This window comes from Acomys minous (genome assembly GCF_964271855.1).
Source record: "Acomys minous genome assembly, chromosome: 10".
NCBI lineage: Eukaryota > Metazoa > Chordata > Mammalia > Rodentia > Muridae > Acomys > Acomys minous.
The window spans coordinates 70274728-70298019 of record NC_140491.1 but is presented as its reverse complement, the minus strand read 5'-3'; the positions used below and the strand labels follow the sequence as shown (position 1 = coordinate 70298019).

General features: G+C 52.5%; 3 protein-coding genes across 6 annotated transcripts in view; all 3 read right to left on the bottom strand.

Moving 5' to 3' along the window:
- Positions 1 to 418: 418 nt before the first annotated feature.
- On the bottom strand, positions 419 to 9433 carry PIP5KL1 (phosphatidylinositol-4-phosphate 5-kinase like 1). Of its 2 annotated transcripts, XM_084800247.1 has the most exons (11): positions 9392 to 9433; positions 7809 to 8490; positions 6815 to 7024; positions 5887 to 5940; positions 5547 to 5701; positions 5184 to 5308; positions 4851 to 4885; positions 4706 to 4761; positions 3565 to 3677; positions 3155 to 3308; positions 419 to 999 (listed from the first exon to the last, which is right to left on the bottom strand). In XM_084800247.1, the coding sequence occupies exons 2-11, from the start codon at positions 8454 to 8456 to the stop codon at positions 732 to 734; spliced, it is 1818 nt and encodes a 605-aa protein (XP_084656373.1). In that variant the 5' UTR covers positions 8457 to 8490; positions 9392 to 9433; the 3' UTR covers positions 419 to 731. The 2 variants fall into 2 exon arrangements, with proteins under 2 accessions (XP_084656373.1, XP_084656372.1); XM_084800246.1 differs by lacking the exon at positions 9392 to 9433 and having other exon boundaries at positions 7809 to 8703.
- Positions 9434 to 11307: 1874 nt separating this feature from the next.
- Positions 11308 to 23292, bottom strand: part of DPM2 (dolichyl-phosphate mannosyltransferase subunit 2, regulatory) — a 63988-nt gene continuing 52003 nt past the window's right edge. Inside the window, exons 1-4 of one of the 3 annotated variants that reach the window (XM_084797915.1) lie at positions 14438 to 15419; positions 14045 to 14134; positions 12554 to 12656; positions 11308 to 11913 (exon numbers count right to left, since the gene is read on the bottom strand). In XM_084797915.1, the coding sequence (XP_084654041.1) occupies positions 11855 to 11913; positions 12554 to 12656; positions 14045 to 14134; positions 14438 to 14677 (492 nt within the window). In that variant the 5' untranslated portion in view covers positions 14678 to 15419 and the 3' untranslated portion in view covers positions 11308 to 11854. Of the gene's footprint in view, positions 11914 to 12553; positions 12657 to 14044; positions 14135 to 14309; positions 15420 to 23292 lie in introns of those variants that run through there. The other 2 variants (XM_084797916.1, XM_084797917.1) reach the window with 2 other exon arrangements.
- Positions 15889 to 23292, bottom strand: part of EEIG1 (estrogen-induced osteoclastogenesis regulator 1) — a 32256-nt gene continuing 24852 nt past the window's right edge. Inside the window, exons 5-11 of the mRNA XM_084797906.1 lie at positions 22378 to 22424; positions 22078 to 22235; positions 20336 to 20440; positions 20037 to 20253; positions 19459 to 19580; positions 19295 to 19364; positions 15889 to 18333 (exon numbers count right to left, since the gene is read on the bottom strand). Of these exons, the coding sequence (XP_084654032.1) occupies positions 18288 to 18333; positions 19295 to 19364; positions 19459 to 19580; positions 20037 to 20253; positions 20336 to 20440; positions 22078 to 22235; positions 22378 to 22424 (765 nt within the window). The 3' untranslated portion in view covers positions 15889 to 18287. The remainder of the gene's footprint in view (positions 18334 to 19294; positions 19365 to 19458; positions 19581 to 20036; positions 20254 to 20335; positions 20441 to 22077; positions 22236 to 22377; positions 22425 to 23292) is intronic.

Here is a 23292-nt window from a genome sequence, read left to right as displayed (position 1 = left end):
CTTGAACTCACAGAGATCTGCCTGCCTCTGCCTCTGGAGTGCTGGGATTAAAGGTGTTTACCACAGTCAGCATCTGGGGCTGGTCTTGCTCCTAAACCTGTACCTTAAAACCTCTGGGCTTGCCGGGCAGTAGTGGCGCATGCTTTTAATCCCAGCACTTGGGAGGCAGAGGTAGGCGGATCTCCATGAGTTCGAGGCCAGCCTGGTCTATAAAGTGAGTTCCAGGACAGCCAGAGCTATTACACAGAGAAACCCTGTCTCGAAAACAAAACAAAACAAAACAAACAAACCTCTGGACTTGTTCCCCCATTAGAACAGGGACAGAGCTTCCCCCTCCCCACCCCCCACCCCCATCTCCAGAGCATGAGGCTACAGAAGCTAGGTGGCCAAACTAAGTGCCCAGGCCCAACGCATGGTGCAAGCTGCTTCCAGCATTTATTAGTAAGTGTGCTCGCTCACCCCCTTCATGCCGTGAGCCTTCATTTCGCGGTCTGTAAAAAGAGAATATCAACATTTTTAATAGTAAATAAGCTAAAGAGGTGGGGTGTCCCTGCTCTATGCAGGACCCAGTAGCATCGCCAAATGGAGCTGAGTAGTTACAGCATTAGTTAGGGGGTGCTGTCCTCCTGTGGCTGATAAGTGGAACTACAGGCCAGCTCCCGGGGTACTGCTGGAAAATTGTTGCGGGTGCATTGTCTAGTTGGGGAGAACGCAGACCAGACGGGGACGAGTCATTCGGTGTGCGCCTCCGCCCACTGACGGAGGCGACGAGCATAGCGAGCCGGGCTGACGGTGGAGAAGCTCTGGCCTCGGTAGCGCACCATCTTCCACAGCTGCTCCAGCCGTTTGCGAAGCCCATAGACGGTGGTCAGATCCACCAAGCCCAGAAAATAGCGATGCTCTGGCCCATCCAAGGTATGGAGGGCGTTGGGGACGTCCGGCAGCAGCCGGCGGTTCTGACCCTCCGACTCTCCAGGGTTGGGTGCACCGTAAACGGACCTAGGTATAGCAAGAGGATAAAGTCAGTGAGCTACAACAACTAGGGGACAGGAGAATAAAGGAGGTGACAGAGCTGCAGCGTCCCTTTCACAGCCACTGGCCAGGAATGGCTGCTGAGTCCTTGAAATAAACCCAGTGTCACGGGAAATAGCTGGCTCCAGAATAAACTGAACTTCAAAGTCAGCACTGATAGGCTGAAGTGATGGCTCAGCCCTTTTGTTGCTCGCAGCTTACACGGAGAGCCTCTCAAAACCGCCTGTGACTCTTGCTCCGGGAGCTCCAGAACCATCTTTTGGCCTCCGCAGACAGTTTACTCAGATGCATGCACACACAATTTAAAAATAAAATATTTTTTAAAAGCAGTATTGAAAAAAAAGCAAATACAGTCATAGGGGAGGGGAAGAAGGGGAAAATGGGAGGGAGGGAAGAATGGGAGGATACAAGGGATGGGATAACCATTGAGATGTAACAAGAATAAATTAATAAAAAAAAATAAAGCAAATGAGCACATCAACTTTTAGGTTAATGAGATAAAGTCATCAAAAGCATTGACTCAATATTATTGGTAAAATTTCTGTTTGCTTTTTGTTGTTATTTTGGTTTGATTTTATTATTATTATTATTATTTTGTTGTTGTTTTGTTTTTTGAGACAAGGTTTCTCTATGTAGCCTTGGCTGGCCTGGACTCACACTGTAGACGAAGCTGGCCCCCAACTCACAGGGATCCACCTGCCTCTGCCTCCCCAGTGCTGGTATTAAAGGTGGGCGCCACCACGCTTTCAAAAGTATTCTTCAGGGCAGGTTCCCGACGGATCGCCAAATCCTGGCAGAAGCAAGTCCAATTTCTCTACCTTGTCCGTCAGAGGATCCTATAGAGCAGTGGTTCTCAACCTTCCTAATGCTGCGACCCTTTAATACAACTTCTCATGTTGTGGTGACCCCTAACCAGAAAATTACTTTGTTGCTACTTCATAACTGTAATTCGGCTACTGTTACAAATCTTGATGAAAATGTTTGATACACAGGGTATCTGATTTTCAATCCCCGAAGGGGTTGGTATCACAGGCTGGGAACCACTACAGGGCTTTTTTTTTTTTTTTTAATTCCTATGGGGGGTGGGGCTCATGGAGAAAATAAGTCAGCCAATGAGAGACAAGCCCCACCACAGTACCGACCAATCAAAAAGGTGGTCGGGCAAAACCAAAGGCAGCAGCTGTATGCATCAGCAGGGGTTACTAGCCTGAGGGCCACTGCCCTTGGCAGACACTCACTATCTATCCGGACATGGTTGGGATGGGAATGTGTGGGGAGCCAATGAGAGTCTGCATCCTACTGAAGTCTCCTCCACGCCAATGCCTCTTCCATAGATGGGGCGGGAATAGAAGCTGCCCGAGAGCAGAGGGCACCCTCATCTTTTATTGTTTCCCCTGTCTATGCACAAGACCCATGGGCTTGGGTTTGAGTTGGTGTTCTTTGGGCAGGGTCTCACTATGTAGCCCTGGCTGACCTTGAACTCAGAGACCTACCTGCCTCTCTCTCCTGGGTGCTGGGATTAAAGGCCTGCTTTAACGGCCACACCCAGCAGGCCTGAACTCTCCAACGGCCTTTCTGTTCAACTACAGGGGTGAGCCGTGGAGAGCTGCTATTAGACTAGGAGTCCTAGCCGGGCGGGGGTGGGAGCCTTATCACGTGTGTGACAAGTGAGAGTCAGCCCATAGTCTCACCGAGGGTCACATCACACATGGAAGGAGTGACGGTTACTTCTACATAGAGAACACGATGGTGGTGCCAGTGGCAATGACTGCAGGCCTCTGGAGATAGAATGACTGGGGTCAGAGGGCACCAAACAAAATGGTTGGTTTTTTTTTTTTCTCTCTGCTCAGAAACCTCCGGTAGCCTCATACGTCCTGCCTGAAAATAGGCAGACGGTTCAAACCATCACTCAAAGGCCTCATTAGACTCCGTCAGTTCTGTCCTCTGCTGTGGTTCACCTGGGTCCTTTACCTCTTGTAGCCATACTAGCCTGCGCACGCGCGCACACACACACACACACACACACACTACTTCTCAGCCTTCAAGCCCTGTGCCGTGCCCCCAGCTCACTGCCTATCTTACGACCCCCAGCCCAGCCCTTCCACCTGGAGGCAAGGCACACCTGATGGTGCGGAAAATGAGGCAGCTGTAGCGGTCCTTTTCGTCCTGGTGGAGAAGCTGAATGGCCACCAGGAGACTGTAATCCAGGATATTGAGCTCCTGTAGGAAGGCGGTGTCCAGTTCCATCTGGCGGAGGAACCAGCTCCGCTGGGGCCCTGGGAGAACACCAGACCACACCCGAGTCCTCACCACGTGCCGCCTGCACCTGCGCCTTCCCCAGAAGTGTGAATGTCACGCGTGACCAGCCCCACTCTATAACTGGCTTGGCACCCCCACCCCCGCCCCAGTTTTGTGTAAGCCTGGAGTCGGCATTTGAGTTCTGAGCTGCTAAGAATTTGGGCAGAAGGGAGCCCCACCCCCCACCCCCCAATTCCAAACCTCACCCTACACAGTGACCACCATGTGACTCACCCAGTTTTATGGTCTTTCCCTGAAAGTTGAGGTCTTTCAGCACCAAGAGAAGGGGGCTGCCCTCAGGGGCTGGTTCCACCCAGCGGCTTATCTCACAGGCCTTGATGTCGTACCTGGGAGGTGGGGTACACACAGGGATCCTTGGAATCAGAGCTTCCCAGATGTGCTTGTCCTTATATGGGCTAAATCGCTATGAGTTACCTCCAACCTTCTAGGCTGTGTCCCCATGTTAGAGATGGGGACACAGAGGCTCAAGCATTAACTTCCTGTGTCACCGGGTAAGAAGAGAACAAAACAAGGGTTCAAACTCAGGCCCTTCACAAGCCCAACCCAGCTGTTAGCCTTGCTTCCCTGTCTCTCAGGATCTTGTCCGCCAGGAGAGGAACCCATGAGCAGGTTGGGCTTGTTTTCCAATTCTTGCTACATTTGTTTGTTTGTTTGTTTGTTTATATTTTTGCATCTATGAGTGCAGCATCCCTTAGAAGGCTTAAAGGAGTTGGTTATCCTGTTTCACTATGTGGGTCCTGGGGATTGAACTCGGGTCCTCCTCAGACTTGGTTACAGGTGCTTTTTTTTTTTTTTTACTGAACCACCTCACCTGACCTGTCCTCTGATTCTATTAGTCTTCTTCAATTTCTCAATTATAAAATGTGGGTGGCTAGCCCAGTGCAGTGGTCCATAATCCCTGCACTGGGGCGATAAGGGAAGAGGATGGAAAGTTGGGGACTAATCTGGACTACAGAGACTATTTCAAACTGAAAGAAAGAAAGAAAGAAAGAAAGAAAGAAGGAAGGAAAAGTCCTGGCGGGAAATATAGCTCAGCACTGAGTTCTATCTCCAGAGCCCGGCGTGGTGGCGCACGCCTTTAATCCCAGCACTTGGGAGGCAGAGGCAGGCAGATTGCTGTGAGTTCAAGGCCAGTCTGGTCTACAAATCGAGTCCAGGATAGCCAAGGCTAACACAGAGAAACCCTGTCTCGGAAAAAAAAATAATAATAATAAAACAAAACAAGACGAAAGAACGCAAACAACTCAACGCATTTTAAGAGACGTGAGTGGTGGGGATGTCTGTCTCCCGCCTACTGGAACTGAGCTGTTTGGTGGTCTGGCTTAACTGCAGAGGTAGCTCTGCATGGACTCACCTCTCTGAGATGCGGCTGGTAGGGTAGAAGACGCTCTGCATGATGATGAAGTACTTCTGGGGACGAGGGTGGGGAGTGAGGGAAGCGCGGACCTCACCCTCCAGCAGCCCCCACTGGTGAGACACCTGGCCTCTGCTACACCTACCTTTCTTCCCTGAGCCACCCGCAGACTGTGCACTCCTGAAAGAGGAGAAAGCAACCAGGTGAAAGCCTCTGACTCCACAGTTCCGGATCCATGTCCCCGGAGTTTCCTGTTCCAGGCCTCGCATCTTTCTCAAGATCTGCCACATACATACCTGAACCTGTCACTCCAGGTCCCGCCCCAGACTCTTCTCATGGACCAGAGACATCACCTCAGTGGTACCCTGACCCCAATCTCAAATTGGCCCTTTTGGGCCTCTCCCCACAGACACCCCCCCCCCGCCCTCCCCAGACCCTTTGCTGTTTAGGACCCGCCCCCAGGCAGGCAGGCGCGTACCCAGCAACCGTGCCAGCAGTGAGTGTGGGTACTGCCGAAGGTGCTGCATGTAACGGGACAGGTGGGCAAGCAGCACCTGCACTTCCTTGCGCCGCTGGGTCTTCAGGAAGAAGCGCTGGTCATGGCTGCGGGTGGGAACCAGAGGTCACTGTCCAGGCTTGGCCGGAGCGGTTCCAGCCCAGTCACTATCCTGCGCCTACTTTTCACAATGATGGATGATGTGTCTGGCTACCCTTCCATGCTTCATCCCACGTTTATCTGGCCCTGACCCTCTCTGCCCAAGACCGCTCTTTCTTTCCCAAGGGCCCTTCCTCTAGCCCAGAACTGAACCTCAATCCTGCCCAACCCTTGCTGCAAGCTCACGACAAGAAGAAGCTGGCCTTGCTCTTGGAGGTGCTGAGGAACTGAAGGTAGGGGCCACCAGGGCCCAGAGTAGCCTGATAGTCCTCCTCCGTCAGGCCTAGGGATTGCCTCAGACGTGCAAAAGCTGGACCGGCCAGGGTGCCCAGCTCGAAGCCCTGTAGGGAAGAAAGCAGGGCCCAAGGGAGTCCACCCACCCGGGTCCAGGTTCAGATGTATGCATCTAGGCCGGGGTCGGGAGAGTTGGGACTCAGCAAGTTTCTGGAAACAGAGCATCACTCCCACTCACAGGTGAGGGGGAAGGAGCCAAGGCAAAGACTCCAACCCTCTCTGGACTTCCTACCTCTTCGTGAAACTGGGTCATGACTTCCGAGTAATCCTTCTGGGTGGGAGGTCCCTGCAGGGTGGGTAGAGGGTTTCAGAGAAAGTCAGGGCCCCCCATGGTCTACCCAGAGACTGAGAGTCCAGCACCTGACCCCGCCCTTTCCCTTTGCAGACAGGCATCTGACAAGTCTTGTTAGCTGAAATTGGGCAGATGGGGGCTTCTGGTTCACCCAGGGCTGGAGGAAAAATGGGTGTGGCCTGAGACAGGGAGAAAACACTGGCAGCCAGGGGAAGAGGCTTCAAGTGTTTGAAGCTGGGAAGTGCAGTGAAGTGTGCGTGGGTGAGTCTGGACAGCCAGCCCTGCAGCCAGCAGTCTCCTCAGCCTGTGCTCAGTCCTAGGGAACTGGAGATTTTCTGCAGGTGGTGAGGTTAGGCTGTGTTCTAGAGAATTCCTCCAGATCTTGTCATTGAACTGTGCATATATGCACACACACAGACAACATACAGGCTTACCCGCCTACTGGGTTGCTGAGCTGGCAGTTGAGTGACCCTCTCTGCTGAGCCAGCGTGGTCCCAGCCTGACAGGCTCCAGGGAGGATGGACTGGGTTGGGCTGTGTGGGGGTGGGGGCCCCTTCTTAACTATTCAAGCTGGCAGGGCCCAGGGGCCTCAGAAACCAGAGGGTATTAGCCTCTCCACCCATTATACAGATGGGGCCACTGAGGCCCACCTGCAGCGCACACCTACCACTTGAGGCTGGGAGTCTCTCAGACCTCCTGGACTTTCCAGCTTCCCACCCCATAATTTCTGCTTCCTGACACAAATCCCTGGCTCCCTCTTTTTGGTAGGCCTCTCTGATCCTCAGTATCAAAGTCTTAGCAAGACAGACGGCCAACTGGGTCTCCCTCTTGGGAGTTTGAGGTACATGAGACAGAATGGGCCACTCACCGTGGGTGGGTTGTCCATGGAGACCTGGATGGCAGCCCATAGCCCTTCCTGCATCATGCGTGTTATTCTATGCAGCTCATGTCCTGGACCGATCTCAAACAGGCCAACTCGATTGTGCTTCTCCCGGAGGCGCCAAAAGAAGCCGCCTCGGCTCCCTCCGCTCCCTGTGGAAATTGCCCTGCATCCAATATCTGCGGAGGAGGCCAGGATCTGGTGGGAAGAGGCGCAGGAAACAAAGAGCATGTGGTAGTGTTTCAGAAGGGAAAGGTGCGGGTTCAAATCCTACTTCCACCACTGACTAGAAATCTTATCTCTCTTTGTTTCACTTTCCCCAGCCATATAATGCCATCTCCTCAGGTGTTGAGGGGCCACACGGCATCTGGCACGTGGTATGCAAACAGGGTGGAGACAGAGCATGCTTTCTGCAGTTGAATCTGACTGGCTCTAAGAGGCTGCATGGCCTTAGGTCAGCCCCAGCCTTATTTTCTCCTCTGCAACATGTAAGGTCTGTAACATGTTAGCTGCTGCTGTTGTGTCTGAGCTGCCTTCACAGGAAGGCTTGCCAGCAGGCTAGGATGCTGGGAGATTTATTTGGTGACTCCTGTTTCCACCTTTGGGCTGTGCTGCTGCTCTGTGCCAGGAAAAGGGTCAAATGGACGCTGAAGTCATCATACTGGTTGACCCATTCCTAGTTGGAGACCCATCATGTGTGCAAAGCTCAGCGCTTGAGCTCCTAATACCCTTACGGAAGAGCTTATCTTCTTACCCTGATTTTTCTGATGAGGAAACTGAGGAAGACCTGGCTTGGGGTGGGGGGAGGGAGACACACACCAGATCGCTCCCCCACTTCATACCATGTGGGATGTGTCCTGGTCTTCCCCTAGCACAAGAGTCCCTCCCTAGATGAGATGGGGGCGTGTCCGCACCTCTGGCCAAGAGGAAGGCGGGACTTGCTCACTTACCCTTCCTTCCCTTGTCCCCGGTCCGCACCTACCTCAGGGGGCCCAAAGCTTGGCACGGCCATCGCCCCCAGATGCAGCTTCTCTAGCTTTGATGGTGTCCCCAAGGCCCAGATGCAGGAGTCAGGCCCCGCCTCTGCACTGCGACTGACCAATTGCGAGGATACTGCCATGATCGCTCCCACTCCGCGAGTGGGGCGCCGGCTTCTGCCTGCGGATCCCGCCTCCGAGCCTGAAGCATCCTCTGAACCTTGGTCCTGGGCAGGCGGAGCCACCGGGTGTAGGCTGGGAAGCCGAAGAAAAGACTCTCCTGCCACGCTTGAACTCAATCCACGAGTGCGGCGCCGGCGTCTGCCTGCGGATCCTGCATCTGAGCTTGCAGCATCCTCTGAGCTCTGGTCCTGGCCAGGCGAAACCGCCCGGCTTTGGCTGGGGAGCCGAAGAAAAGACTCTCCTGTCTCGGTAGCTCGCAATCCACGAGGGGGGCGCTGGCGTTTGCCGGCAAGTACCACATTCGAGGTTGTAGCATCCTCGGAAATCTGGTCCTGACTGGGCGGGGCCACCGGGTGAGATTGCCGGTGAGAAGACTTTCTCAATTTCCTTCTGAACCGAGGAAGCAAGTTACTGGGGCTTGCTGTGGTGTCAGGTAGCCTAAATCGTGCTTCTCGAGTCTTCTCAGACATGAAATTCCCATTGACTGTCTCTCAGGTGAAGAAACTAAAAGCAGAGAAAGAGGTGACCCTCTCCAGTGGTACAGAAGTGAGAGCATCCTTCCATGCCATTGAAACACCCCCTGGGGGCCACAGCGGAGCCAGACTCCGGAGATTTCGTGGTGAGCTAGCTAGAGGGACTTTAAAAGCATAAATGGGACGATGTCACCCTAGTACTTTAAGTCTCCAGTGACTTCCTGTAGGCGCCATTTGTGTGTGTGTGTGTGTGTGTGTGTGTGTGTGTGTGTGTGTGTGTTTTATTTGGGTTCTTTTAAATACCACCTTTCTCCACCCCAATCCCTTCCAACCCCCCAGCACTAGGTAGGCAAGAAGGTTAGAGGGGAAAGGAGACTTAGACCTCTTTAGACAACTTCCTGTCGTTGGGTTCCTTGGGACAAGTTCAATCTTCATCGTCAGGGTATCTTCAACTCCTTGCCACACCACAACAGCAACCAGGAGCGTCAGGGGGAAAGCGGCAGCTTTCTTCTTCAGAGTGTTCCCCACCACCACCCTTCTGGGGGCTCTGGCATTTACACCCTCTCAAGAGTCCCCCGGAATTCCAACCACAAACCCAGTAGTTGGCAAAGATCACACCCCTGCTAGTGCACGAGGCAAATCACAATCACCTGCTGTGAAGCAACCTAGTATCCCACACTTGGGATTAAAAAAAAAAACAAAACAAAACATTCACATGACATAACTGAGTTTTTAAAGACACCAAAATCTCTGACTACAACTTGGGCAGTGGAACAGAATTCAAACTCCACCATGGCCCAGGCCAGCTGCCCTACTCTAGACATGGCTCCAAACACGCGCCTACCCTCCTCAGCCTCAGCTACAAGCTTCCACTTCTACGTTTCCCCCCTTCCTGGGATCCCTGGTGGTATCAGTCCTGTCTGGACTTTTACCTGCCTTGATCCTTCTTGCCACCTTGCAGGACTCTATGCACTTGCCCCACTCTCTGGATCACATGACCTTTATTCTCATCACAGAGATTGTCTTGCTCATGTACTGGTTTATTACATCAAACCTCCTGAAAAGGGAGTGCCACCAGGGCAGGAAGTACATGGGCCTCGTTTCCTGTCTCAGTGCTCAGCACAGACCTGGTGCTTCAGAAGTACAGACTGGAATGATGTGAGTATGGGGCACAGAATCGCCATAGTAGCTGTAGTAACTAGAGACAGTCCCTGGCACACAGGGCCTCAAGAGACCACAATGGCTGTAGCGACTAGAGATGGTCCCTGGCACATGGGGCCTTGGGACAGTGGGAGGGACAACCCAGAAGGGAACTAGAAGAGATGAGAAAGATGCTTAGATATACTGGCTTTAAAAAATGTTTATTCACCTTTAAAATTATGTGTATGTGCCTGGTACATATGAGTGGGGACTCCAGTGGCAGCCAGAATAGACTGTCAGATCCTCTGATGCTGGAGTCACAGGTGTTGGTCACTGGATGTGAACTCTGAACTCTGGCCCTTTGGGATAGCTGCTGAGACATCTCTCCAGCCCCAATGTATGTTTTTTTTTTTCCCGAGACAGGGTTTCTCTGTGTAGCCTTGGCTGCTCTGGACTCACTTTGTAGACCAGGCTGGCTTCAAACTCACAGCGATCTGCCTACCTCTGCTTCCCGTGTGCTGGGATTAAAGGCATGCACCACCAACCGCCCGGCTTATGTGTGTGTTTAAGCCAGGGCTCCTCTGTGCAGCTATGGTTGTCCTGGAACTCCCTCTGTAGACCAGACTGATCTTGAACTTGTAGAAATCCCCTGCCTCTGCCTCCTGAATGCTGAGATGAAAGGTATGTACCACCATGGCCAGCCTATTTGTATTTTTTGGGAAGCCATCAGAATGAGGGACCCCAGGGTGGCTCTGTATCTGAAAAAGAGCTGGAGATGGCATGAGAAGATTGGACTGAAAATTGTGTAGATGGGAGATGCAGGGGAGAGCCAGCGTGGGGGACACAAGTGTAAGCTTCTAGAGGAGTGTTCCAGGGGCCCCTCAAAACACTAATCCATCCGCTGGAGGTGTCTTAGCGGGAAGAGTGCTTGCTTAGCAAGCATGAAGCCCTGGATTCAAGCTATGGCATCCCAGCCTTGGAGTCCCAGCCCCAGGAAAACGGAGTCTAAAAGGTCAGAAGCTCAAAGTCATCCTCCACTAAAGTTCAATGTCAGTCTGGCATACACAAGATCTAAGGAGGTGTGCTAGGTTTCTGACTCCCCCGCTGTGACTTTTTCCCAGTTAGAACCAAGTCCCTCCCAGTTCCTGTTTTACCTTGTGTCTAACTTAGGGACAGCTCAGAGGCATAACCCGAGATCTTCTCTGTAATGGGAGTTTTGTAAACTCATGTTATGGAAACATGTTTTTGTTTTAATCCCAAGTGTGGAATCTTAGTTTGGGTTTAGCATGTCCACAGTTGATAATTGCCTCCTGCGGGGCCTCGTCTTTGTCAGCTGGTAATGGCCTGCCTCCTGAGGCTCAGAGAGGGGTGGGGTCTAGGACTCTGAGGAAGATAACTAGGAGAGCCGGGAGAAAGTGTGGCATGGCGACGTTACAGTTTGGAAAGACCAGATATGGATAGTCTGGCAGCAGCTTGGAGAGAGACAGAAAGGAGGCTGCTTGCTGTTGATGGAAATTGGTGCTGCCCCCAAAGAACCCAACTGACCCTAAACAGCTGGGGTTAAGGTGTTTGTGGAAGGGAGGTAGAGGCTTTAATACTCCACATAAAATAGTTTTTAAAAGTGTCAACTCACTGTGCAACCAACCAGGCAATCCCTGAGCCTCCTCCCGCCAGCCTCCCCAAAGCAAGGATGGCAGAGAGACAAACGCCAACATGATCAACATTTATTTGTAAGTTTTCCCAAACAGGCCAGCTAGAGTCTGGTGTGTCTGCCTGGATGTGCCCCTGTGGTTCTGGGGCTTGTCAGTCTTTCCTTAGGGCATTCTAAGTCCAGAAGTCCTCACGGAGCCTGGGCAGTGTCAGACTCAGTAGACCTGCCTTGTGAAGGGCCAGGATTTGTGTAGTGAGGCAGAAAGACTGCACACAGCCGTGGAGCCTGCTAAGTCTATTAGCACACGATAGGAAACTGGGAGCAGAACCCTGTACGAGGGACAGGGAGCTTTGAGGTGGACAGGACTGGCAATGTTTAGCCTCTGAGTGCAAAGGGGAGAGAACAGTTCCTCTTGGCTTTGGAAAGGATGAACAAGAGAGAGGGGGGGGCCTGCTTTGTCAGAGCTGAGTCGAGTCTTAAGCACCCCCACATCCCAAAGAGGGCTGCAGTGCAGCTGGGCGACTGTCTTGTAGGCTGTGGCCTTTGGTCCCTTCCCTGGAGGAGATGCAGAGGCGGCTCTGGCAGCCTCCTCCGTGCTGGACCTTCACTGAGCCTTCTTGGTCACCCTCTGGCTCTTCAGCACCACACAGGTGATGAACACTCCTGGAACACACAGAGCAGACAGGACTGGGAGGATCCGAGTGAAGGCTGGGTGGCCAGGGCAAAGCGACCCACATGCAAGGTCAGGCTCCCAACCAACTGCCCCGAGGACACATCTTCCCAGTCATCACTCACGAAGCCACACAACTACTCAGTCAGGCAACCATCGGCAAGTGAACAGCGCGAGATGCTCTGTTGAGTCTTTGAGATTTCATGGGGAGTGATCTGCCCTCCCACCTCCTAGCACCCCTGTGCCATCGCTCATCCAGCCACGTGGTTCCTCAGTCACCTGAACCCACTCTTCTAAGCTCCTGCGCTAGAGCTCAGGATACCGTAATGATGAAGACACAGTCCCCAACCCACAGAAGCAGTAAGAGATGCCAGGGCGAGGAGAGGGTCGGTGATGCTGAGGCTGGCACAGGAAAAGGGAGACATGTCCTTAAGCCCCCGAAGCCTGAAGCACTGGGAGCATCACAGGGGCTTCTGCCTATGGCCTTTAAAGAAGAAGGGAGAAACCCCAGGGAGAGGTGGGGACAAGCAACCTCTGTGCAGATGCATGGCAAAGGCCGAGGTGTAGAAGCGCACGCCTGGCCGAGGGTGGCCTGCCCCAGCTCAGGAGAGCTTTGGAGAACGGGAGACTTACCTACAAATAGGAGCAGCAGGAGGCCTGCGGCCAGTGGGATGAGGACAGCGTAGGCGCGGGGCAGGAAGTACTTGTGGATGACATGTTGGCTGTCAATGAACGGCTGGCACCAAGGGTGAGAGCTCTGGTGAGTACTGCTCACCTTACCCAGCCCCAAAGGGAAGCCACCTCCCCCCCACCGCCTCTGTTGAGGGGAGCTTGAACCCACCGACAGCACTGAGTACTGAGGACCCGCCCTGGAGGCATCCCCAAGAGGGTCCCAACCTGGGCTTTTCTGGGTGTGGATGTGTCTTTTGACAAGAGACTCAGTCTGTTACCACAGGTAGTCCCGAACTACTGCCTTAGCCTTCCGAGTGCTGGAAACGGTCCCTTTTGTTTTCTGAGACACAGTCTTACTACATAGCCCTGGGTGACCTCACAGAGACAGGCCCACCTTCCTCTGCCTTCTGAATGCAGGAACTCTAGGTCTTTTAATTTTTATTGTATTTTTTGATTACACGAGGGTAGGTTCCTTCATCCAGTCCAACTCCTAACAGGACCTGAGCAGCACTGCTGTGCCGGGCACTTTTGCTGGCGCTCCCAGAGCTGCAGTTATAGATGGTTGTGGCTGGCCATGTGAGTTCTGCAACTTAACCACACTGAGCTATCTCTTCAGTCCACCTAACTTTTCTCTCTAAAAGGATACCAAGTACTGCAAGAGTCCCGTTTCCAAGCACAATACACTTTTAAGCAATAACTAATTTCCCCACATTAAAAGAAGGCAAGGCAAGGCTGGAGAGATGGCTCAATGGTTAAGAGTACTGGCTGCTCTTAAAGGTCCTGAGTTCAATTCCCAGCAACCACGTGGTGGTTCACAACCATCTATAATGAGATCTGGTGCCCTCTTCTGGCAGGAAGGCATATATATACAGGCAGAATGTTGTAGACATAATAAATAAATATATCTTTAAAAAGAAAGAAAGCCATAAGGCGTTAATAAAATCCACTGGTGATTGCTACACCAGGGAACGAGTTGGCTAACCAGGAGGACAAACCTAAGACAGGGCTTTACAGTGCAGCAGTTAAGAGGTTGAGCCAGGCCCAGCGTGGTGGAGCACTCCAGAAGGCCGAGGCAGGCAAATCTCTATGAGTTCAAGGCCAGCCTGGTCTACAAAGTGAGACGAGGGCAGCCAAGGGTACACAGAGAAACCTTGTCTCGAGAAGGAAAAAAAAAATTAAAAAAGAAAAAAAAGAGGTTGAGCCATATCCATCTCCCTGGGCCTCAGCCCCTTCATCTATAAAATACAAACAACAAAACAAAAACCAAACAAGCAAAAAACAGACACCATCAGCAACCAGAGTGGTGGAGATTTCGTGAAATTAAGGCAGGCCAAGCATCCAGCGCAGTACCTGGCACGCAGACGTTAAGTCGGTTAGGAGCTGGCTTGGAGATCCAGGAAGGATAAGGGTGAGGGAGGTGTGGGGTGTGGGGTGTGGGGTGTGCGCACATACCAAAAGAATCACCCAAATGGTGTAGTAGGTGAAGATGATCAGGCTAACGGCGACGAGGCCAAATCCCACCGCTTGGTCTGTCCCGGTGGCCTGGAGAAAAAGGAAGGCTCAGCTGGCGAGATGACTCTCCGTGGAAGTGCACTAATAGAGAGCCCGCGCAGCCGGTTTACACTCCAAGCCTCTCTCTCATTCATTTACAGCTGTACACCGCGGCTGACTAAAAGTAGCTCTCCGGCTCAGAAAGCCGTCCCAAGCCTCGTGTCACCTGTCCACAAGCGGTCGGGAGAGCGATCCTAGTCCGGAAAGCCCAACCCCATCTCCTAAGGAGACTCCGACTCCGGGCCCGACCCCGTGGTTCCCCTAAATCACCGAAGTACCGCAAACTAAGCTCACCATCTCCCCAGTGGTTCGCCGGAGCAGCAAGATACATCCGGTTCCTGATTCAGGCCTTTCCGGCTTGTAAATCCCGTGGAACTCAGGGAGTTGTAGTCCCTGGACGTGCGGGGACGTTTCCCCGCCCTCCTTTGCATGTCGGGAAATGTAGTTTCTGAGGGAACTATAGGGTTGGGACCTCCCGGTCTTTGAGACTACAACCCTGTCCAGACCCTCCCCAACCAGTAATCCTTTAAACATCAGTCTCAAGACAGAGTGAGATGAACCCCAGAATCGGAAGTCCTTTTTGTCACGTGGGAAGCGAGGCTCAGAGAGGGACAGAGCATAATCTGAATCGGTGGTGAAGCAGGCTATATTTCCTGATCCTGATGTCGGTGGAAGAGGCTATATAGACCGATCACCACTGGCCTGAGAGCCAGCAGAGATGAGGATTTCCACTGGAAGAGAAGGGGGTGCTCCTGGCATTGGCTGGCTTCCTAGGTAACCTTCTAGGCCTCTCTTCACTGCCCACTTGTAGGTCCAGACTGCCACAGGTTTCAGATGGCCCTGTGTATTTTGTCCCTGTAGTCCTGAAGGGCCTTTCCTCTTAGAACCAAGGGAGGAAGGGGTCAAATTATCTTTTTTCCTCCCCTTGGTTTTGCGAGACAGGGTTTCTGTGTTAGTTTGGCCGTCCTGGACTAGCTTTGTAGACCAGGGTAGCCTCCAACTCACAGCGATCTGCCTGCCTCTGCCTCCCAATTGCTGGGATTAAAGGCGTGCGCCACCACGCGGGGCGGGGAAATTATCTTTGATGCTTTTCTTCTGAGTTTGCCACCTGGAGCACTACTTCCACAGCATAAAGGGGCTGGCTGCTGCCAATGCGGGTCTCCAGATGCTGCCTCTGCAACTAGAGGCAGCAGCTCCCTCTTTGTGCCCCACATCCCCAGGTATTTTAAAGAGTTTCTTTGTTGATTAGTACCCTAAGCCCAGAGAGCGCAGCTGGCTAAATCCCTAGGACCAAGAGTGAGGCTCTATCGCAAAGCAGAAGCTTGGACTGGACCAGCGTTGAGATGCCGTAGTGCATGTTGGCCATGGTCATGCGTAAGGCTCAGGTTTTCTTAAACCACAGGGTTAAATGAACCCTTGTAAATATCAAAATCAACACATTGTATTCTTTCCCCCAATGAGAGTGAGCTATCTCGAACAAAAAGATGTACCGGCCAGTGAAACAAACTAGCAGACAATGTTCTCTGACCTTTGCCAAATGCCCATTCCTCACAAATAGAACTGAAAATGTAATTAAGATGTATTTTTTTAAAAAAGGATATGAAGATTATGACTGGGGCCAGGACCTGAAGAACTCTGGCCTCCTATACTTTGTCCAACATGTCATCCTACATATATATGGCTACCTTCTGTTGTTTTCACCCCCAAGTCAACATATTAAAAAAAAGAAACACCAACAGCAAACAGTAACAAAAACATCAACTTTTAATTTCACCCTCCCCCCTCCCCAACCAAACATTGACACTAGGCTGATTTCCCCGTTTGACATCATTTTCTACTATAAGCAGGGACAGCCCCTGGAATGGGGAGCAGTGGCAACATTGTTAGAAAGGAGGGGAGTAAACAAAAGCAAACACTCCGCCCAGTCACCTCCCCACAGAGGAAGATGAGCCTTCTCTATCCTGCCAGACCATGCACCATGTGGTCAGTTGTGGGGTAACCAGAAAAGAATCTTAAAAATATGGTAGCTCTTTATATTTCCTTAGTAGAAACATTAAACTGTCTTCCAAGAAGGTCCTAAATTGACATTGCATAGACCAATTCTTTTCCAAAAATATCTCTAATATATCCTCTCTGTATATAGAATTTGAAGTCCAGGTGCTCTGGGCACCAAGCTCAAGAGGAAAGGCTCTTAGCCTCTGGCTCCCGTCAGTGTCCTTTTGGTTGTGGCCATGTTTTCAGCCCAGTTATCCTGGCCCAGCACCTGGAACGGGAGGATGTGGCAGGCTCTTGTCTACTTCTGGAGTCACCATCTAGTTTAGACCCTGGCTTGGATTGGGCAGGGACTCCAGGTTTGGAGGAGTCTTCCTGACAGTACAACTGCTTTGAGTTTGGAGACCTGGGATTTTGAACCAGACCAAAATAATGCTCTCATTGGGCAAGCTCACAGACATCAAGAGCAGTCCTCTCTATCTCCTGGGGGGTCACTTCACCCAGAAACAGAGCTGTTAGTGTCCCTTGAAGTGCCCGGTACCTGGTGGGCAGGAAGGCACTCTGCGCTGACAGAACCGTCTAGCCTAGTTCTGCCCTGCCTTGGCAGCATCTTCTAACATTCATTTTTAAAAGAGTCATCAGGTGATTTAAAATAATAGCAACAAAATCCCTAGAAATGCTCTGGTCCCAGCACCAGCGAGTTCCAAGACCACAGCCCCAATTTGCCAGCTGATAAAGACAAAAACTAGGCATGGAAACCTCCCGACCTGGGGAGTCCAGCCATCCCCACCCACAGAACCAGTGTCCCACACCCACCTGTGCCCAGCCCTGCTGGGATGCAGGTGGAGTGGAGAACAGAGGCATCTACCCGCCCCCCTGCTGGGGGTGGAGGGGATACAGAACTGTGAACTCAGAAGGAAAAGGAGAACACCCAAAGGACAAAGGAAACACCAGCCTGCTGGGTTGATACAAATGGGTGAAACTTAAAGGGTTTAATCCAGCGCCACACTGGCAGCCAGTGCCCTCCTTCAAGCAAATTATAGGACAGACGGAAAGTGCTGGGGGTTGTGGAGGTACCAAGAGGGTGGGTAGTGAGAGATGGCCTGGGCAGGGCACAGGGCCAGACTCCCCAGGGAAAGCATGCCCCTTGCCCAAAGGAGGGCTGAGGCTTGTCTGGCAGTAAGCCAGTTCCAGTCCAACCAGTCACAGCCCACCTGGCTGACTGCCTCCCTAGCCTGGAACCCAGCCCAGGTCTGCTGACATGAGAGCAGAGGAAAGGCCTTTGCTTACCCAGCACAGCCGGGCCTCACCCTCCCTTTCCTGCAGGAAGGCCAGCTGCTTAGGACCCAGCCCTGAGCAGATGGCACCATGATGCTCAGACCTTTCCAGGCTCTGGTCAGATCTGAGCTGGGGGTAATTAGAGGGAAGGGGAAGTGCCACGTTCCAGCCGGGCTACTGTGCCCTAGGTCTGGCTGCACAGCAGACAGCACCCAGGAGTTCTGGAGAAGGGCAGGGGCCAGTGGCTGTGCTGGGGACAAGCATGTGCAAAGTGCAGGCTGCAGGGCATCAGAAGAACATTTGATGAAGGAAGTGGGGTCTCAGTTCGGAGTGCAGAGTCTGAGGTCTTGGCTCCCAGGAGAAAGCTGCCAGCAGGTCTCCTCAGGATAAAGAAGGACGGTAAAGCACTAAGCAGAGGGTCAAAGGTGGTAGGATTCTGGGAATGGCCCAGCTCCTGAAGGGCAAGGCCAAGGGAGCAAGGGCCCTGTCAGCCTCGCTGAAACTGTTGCTCCTGAAGTGGGTCACGGGGGTGGGGTGGGGGAACAAGCCACAAGCACCCCAACATGAAGGAGTGGCTATGTGTCCTTTGCTGAGCCCAGGTCCTCTCCAGTCAGGGCAGTCCTGGCCAGCTTCATCTCATCCCATTTTCTAGTGGTTCTAAGGACAATATTCACAGTGGCACCCAGGACTGTTGGTTCCAGGGTGAATGGGAGGAAAATGGAATGATGCTTTGGGGCTGGTGTGACTAGAGTTAAGAGGAGGCACAGATGCAATGCAGAGCAGATCCATAGGGCAGGTTCCTGCTCCTCCAGGAATGCCACCGGCCTGGGTGCTGGAGATGGCAGGACCCTTCTTCAGCTGGATACCTGGTCCCTCAATGGCTTTCAATCACGACTGGCTCGTAGACCCCAGAGGAGACTCTACAGGGTAGAGAGAAAGGTGAACTTATTCCCTTGGATGCTCCAGTTACTGGGCCCATCCCTGGGCTAGGTCCTTGTGGGTACTTCACATGCAATTACTCTGCCCGTCTGTTGTAGACTGCTTAAAACAGATGCCCCAAAAGATGTTTAGTCTGCCGGGCGTGGTGGCGCACGCCTTTAATCCCAGAGGCAGAGGCAGGTGGATCGCTGTGAGTTCGAGGCCAGCCTGGTCTACAAAGTGAGTCTAGGACAGCCAAGGCTACACAGAGAAACCCTGTCTCGGGGGGAAAAAAAAACCAAAAAAAAAGATGTTTAGTCATTGGCTCAGGATCACAGAAACAACATCAGTCAATGGGGTCCACAGCTGTGACTGATCCCCTCTGGACATCAGCTACGTACACACCTGGGTGTACCATTCCTATCCTCACAGTAACCCTGGCAAGAAGGGACTGTTCCCTGTGTCATTTGACAAACGGAAAAAGCAGGTAAGATTTATCAAGATTTATTAAGAAGGCATGAGAAAGTAAAGGGCCACATCTACTCTTTTCATTGCTTAGGTCTTGCACAAACCAGGTTGGGTTCCCTCTACCAATCTCCAAGTCTCCGCTTGTCATTTTGCAAGTGGTCTAAGCAGGTCTTTATTTAGGGCAGCCCAGAAGGACGGCTGGGAGAGCATGGCTGTCATTCTAGCCTCGGCCAACAGGGGTCAGCAGAGGAACACAAGACACCTTCTTCCCAATGTTTTTTGGGCTTTGGATCAAAGAACAAGTTCTCAGCTGGGGGGAACACGGGGAAAGCCACTACTCTCACTGGCTCAAAGGCCTGGGGAACCAGAAATCCTGGAGCTCACTCTGCACAAACTCCTGTGGGAAGGGCTCTGAAGATGGGTGGGCCCAAGGTCCCTCGGGACAAGAAGATACCCCACAGCTGCCTTACCACACCTCCCTGTCCCTAGCCCTACCTGTTGGCCAGCTGAATGCCACTCAGTGTGGTGGAGCCATCACGGCTCACAAACAGCCGAAGGTTACTGTCTGTGGAGACACAAAGGAGGACAGAGGTTGATCGGGACAGGGATCGGCCCTGGAGGCTGTCGTCACCCCAGCTGGCCTGGAGTGGGTAGCTCACCCTCAGTATTGCTGCCATCGGTGAAGTCCTGGCTCTGCATGATCTTCTCCACAATGTCATCTGCGTCAATGCGAGTATCATCCACCCAGGTTGGGTGGCTCTCCACCGAGTCCTTCTTTCGCCTTGGGGAAGAGGGACAGAACTATGACAGGGCAGAGATAGTTGTAGCAACAAGACAAGGATAATAAGCCCTGCACTGATAGCACCGGGACAGTCTATGCACGCCCATGCTGTGCTTCATTTAGTCCTCCTATTCGCCGTCAGGGATAGGTGTTGATACACAGGAGTCTACGACTAAGAGGTTTAAGAAACCTGTCTGGAGCCAAACAGCATGCACGCAGTGGATCTAAGGCTCAAGGTCTACTGGGTCTACAGACTAATACACAAACCCAGAAACAGCAGCACCGTCTAAACAAGAGCACATGGCTAGCCCAAGGCTGTGCTTTTACAACCAGCAGTTAGTTAAATCATAACCATTCAACACTCTGAGATGGGGGAATCTATTCTGTGCAAAGAGGAGGTACAGGGAGCACTGGAAGGGTTCTGTTTACCAGGGAGTCCCAAACAATGGGACTCACCGAAATGAGCGGTCTGACAGATGCAAGGGCCGTGGGGGTCGTGGTGGCTTCTCAGGAAGCCGAGGTGGCTTCTCAAGGGGCCGGTGCTCCCTCTCGATGCCCTCAGGACCCTCTACAGCCATGCTGAGGCCCCCAGAGGCGCTGCTGCTTGTAGACGTGTTTCTGCGGTGGGTCAAGTCAGACAGGCTGGAGGAGCGGGAGTGCTCTGTGCTGTAGCCTGGAAGGTGGACAGAATTGGGAAGGCAATTACAGGGGCCCAGGGCTGTAGGAGGTCCCAAGTTTAAGGCCTGACCACTTACCAGACAGCTTGGACTGCTGGCTGGCATAGCTGGAGTTGCGGGAGTGGCCAGAGTGAAACACCTCCTCTGGACTGGACAGGCTCTGGTCTGGCTCCTCTGGTAGTCCTAAAAAGAGGAGCAAGGATACACTCAGGTGCCACCTCACCCGCAACCCTCCTCTTATCAAGCCTTCCACAGACCTCTGTGTTTCTATTCCAAGGCTGAAGACTAAGGGCTGGAAGAGCAGTGATCTGCCTCAAGCCCAGGTCACCCATTCCGCAAATAGCTGTTGGGACTTTCTTGAGTAGAGTATCTGTCACAGGCCTTTGAGGACAAAAGCTTAGCCACACCACAACCATGCTGAATGGTGTGGAGCAGGGACAGTGTACATGGAGGGCCTGGTCAGCCTGTGGATCAGGGAAAGCTTCCCCCAGAGGACGGCCTAATGCTGAGGCCTTTAGGACATCACAGAGGGAAGCCAGAGAAGGCAGGGGGCAGGGGCCTTCCAGACACGGGGAACAGCACACTAGCGGCCTTGAGGCTGGAATGAGCTTGGGCTCATGGACAAATCTGGGAAAGGAAGAACAGGGTGGAGGACAGAAACAGGCCAACAGCTTGTGTTTCAGGTCATTTCAAAGCATACTTTCCTAGCATGCCCCAGCTGTAAACACAAGGGAACTAGGCGGGACTAGGCAGCGCCCTGTGCATGCACACATCCAAGCCTTGCCAATCGCACAAGACGGAAGGACCGGACTCATCCTTTCCTCCTCCACTCCAGAGATAAGAATGTGTACCCAGGCTACAGGCTGGACTCAGATCTGCCATGGCCGGGTTTGTTTGAGATAGAGTCTCACTAGTTAAGTGACCCAGAACTCATTATAGAGACCAAGTTGCCTCTAACTCAGAGATCCACCTGCCTCTGACTTCTGTAATTGAAGGCATGTACCACCATGCCCAGATTTTGGGATTTTGAGATAGAGTCCTATGTAGTCCAGGCAAGCTTTGAATTTACTATGTAGATAGAACTTCTTCTGATCCTCTTGCTCTACTTCCCACACTGGATTACATGCATGTACTACACCAGCTCAACTAGACTTCAAGTTCTCAACATGCTCTGTGTATATGGGGAACCAGTTGCTAAGGCATACGGGTCTTCAAGTACCACTCTGCCCAGGAAAGAAGTGCATCTCTGTAGTTTACACAAGGGCAGCATCTGTGCTGAGGTGACATTGTCTAGGCAGCTCTCTCTCCTGCTCACCAGCCCTCACAAGCTAGAGAGAGTAATGGTGCTGGGAGGTCCCGGTCCTGTACACATCAAGCCAAGGCAGGCAGGAACAGCAGCTTTCTGCTCTGGTCCTCTCCTGGCTGGGTCTGTAGGAAAGCTGGGCCTAGGAGAAAAGTCAAGCCCTGGCAGTAGGGACCATCAATCCTAGGTCTTGGGTCTGGAGGGCCACATGTGCTATCTGCTCACTAATCTTGGGGCCTCTCTGCTTCCCAGCTCTGAAAATATCCCTGAGAGGGTTGGGGCTATCATGGCACTTAGACCACATGAGCAAAGCAGCACCAGCAGAAGCATGCGCCCTCTTCCACCATCCCACCACCCTCTTTTTGAGACAAGGTCTCACTGTGTAAGCCCTGGCTGGCCTGAAACCCAGGCACCACGCCTGCACTCTCCTCTTGATAAACATCTTCCTTGGACAGGATGCTCAGGGAGAAGCTGAGGTCACAGGCAGGGGAGAGAGATAGGCAAATAAAGATGGTACCTGAGCCCAGGATGGTAGGCCGGGCCTTGGGGGGCCGGGACCCAGTCAAGGAATTGGTGCTATTGCTGCCACTGCTACTGGTCCCACCACCTTTACACGTCAGTTGCAGAGAGGAGTCTTGGCCCGGGATGGAGATGGACTTGGCAGTGGATGGTGGCCTTGGGAGGACAGAGGAGTTTGTGTGACTGGCGTGCCTCAATCTCAGGATGAGATGGAGACAGGGGTACTCCAGACCCTGGAGGAAGGATCTCTCTCTCTCTCGTGGCCCCCGTCCCCACCTATAGCCAGGATGATACTCACGTCTTGAAACAAGGGTCCCCAGAGAGCAGGAACATGCCAATGGTGACCTATGGGTAGAAGAGAGAAATTAGCACGAGCTGCTAATTAGGTCAGAGGCTTAGGTCAGCCTTTGGGATCCGATGCCAACTCTGTCCCTTCCCACTGGTGGCTCTGGCACAGCCACTTGTCCATGGTGAGCCCTGTATCCTGTGTAGAGGACATAGTAGGTAGCCCAGTGGAAAAGTGACAACATAGCCAGGCAGTGGTGGTGCATGCCTTTAATCCTAACATTTGGAGGCAGAGGCAGGTGGATCTCTGTGAGGTCGGCCTGGACTACAAAGTGAATTATAGGACAGCCAGGACTACAGGGGAAAGGCCTGTTTTGGGGGGCGGGAAGGAAGGAAGGAAGGAGTAATATCATTTGGCTAATACTTAGCACCTGAGGGAACAAGTTAGCTCCCACAATTATAAATTACAACTGGGCTACACTCACTCACACTTGCTTTGCCCAGGTGTGTGAGGACAGAACCTCAAGTTGGGGAACAGGGCACAGGAAAAGCAGGGGCTAGAAGAAGTTTTTTCAAGACAGGATTTCTCTGTGTAGCCCCAGCTGGCCTAGAACTCAAGACATCCACCTGCCTCTATCTCCCAAGTGCTGGGATCAAAGTGGAGGCCACCACTGCCCAGCAAGTTTTTGAAAAATGAAGTAAAGCTGGGCGTGGTGGCGCACGCCTATAATCCCAGCACTCGGGAGGCAGGGGCAGGTGGATCGCTGTAAGTTTGAGTTCGAGGCCAGCCTGGTCTACAAAGTGGGTCCAGGACAGCCAAGGCTACACAGAGAAACCCTGTCTCGAAAAACCAAAAAAAAAAAAAAAGAAAAAGAAAAAAAGAAAAATGAAGTAAAATATTCAGCCAGTATGGAACTTAACACCCACT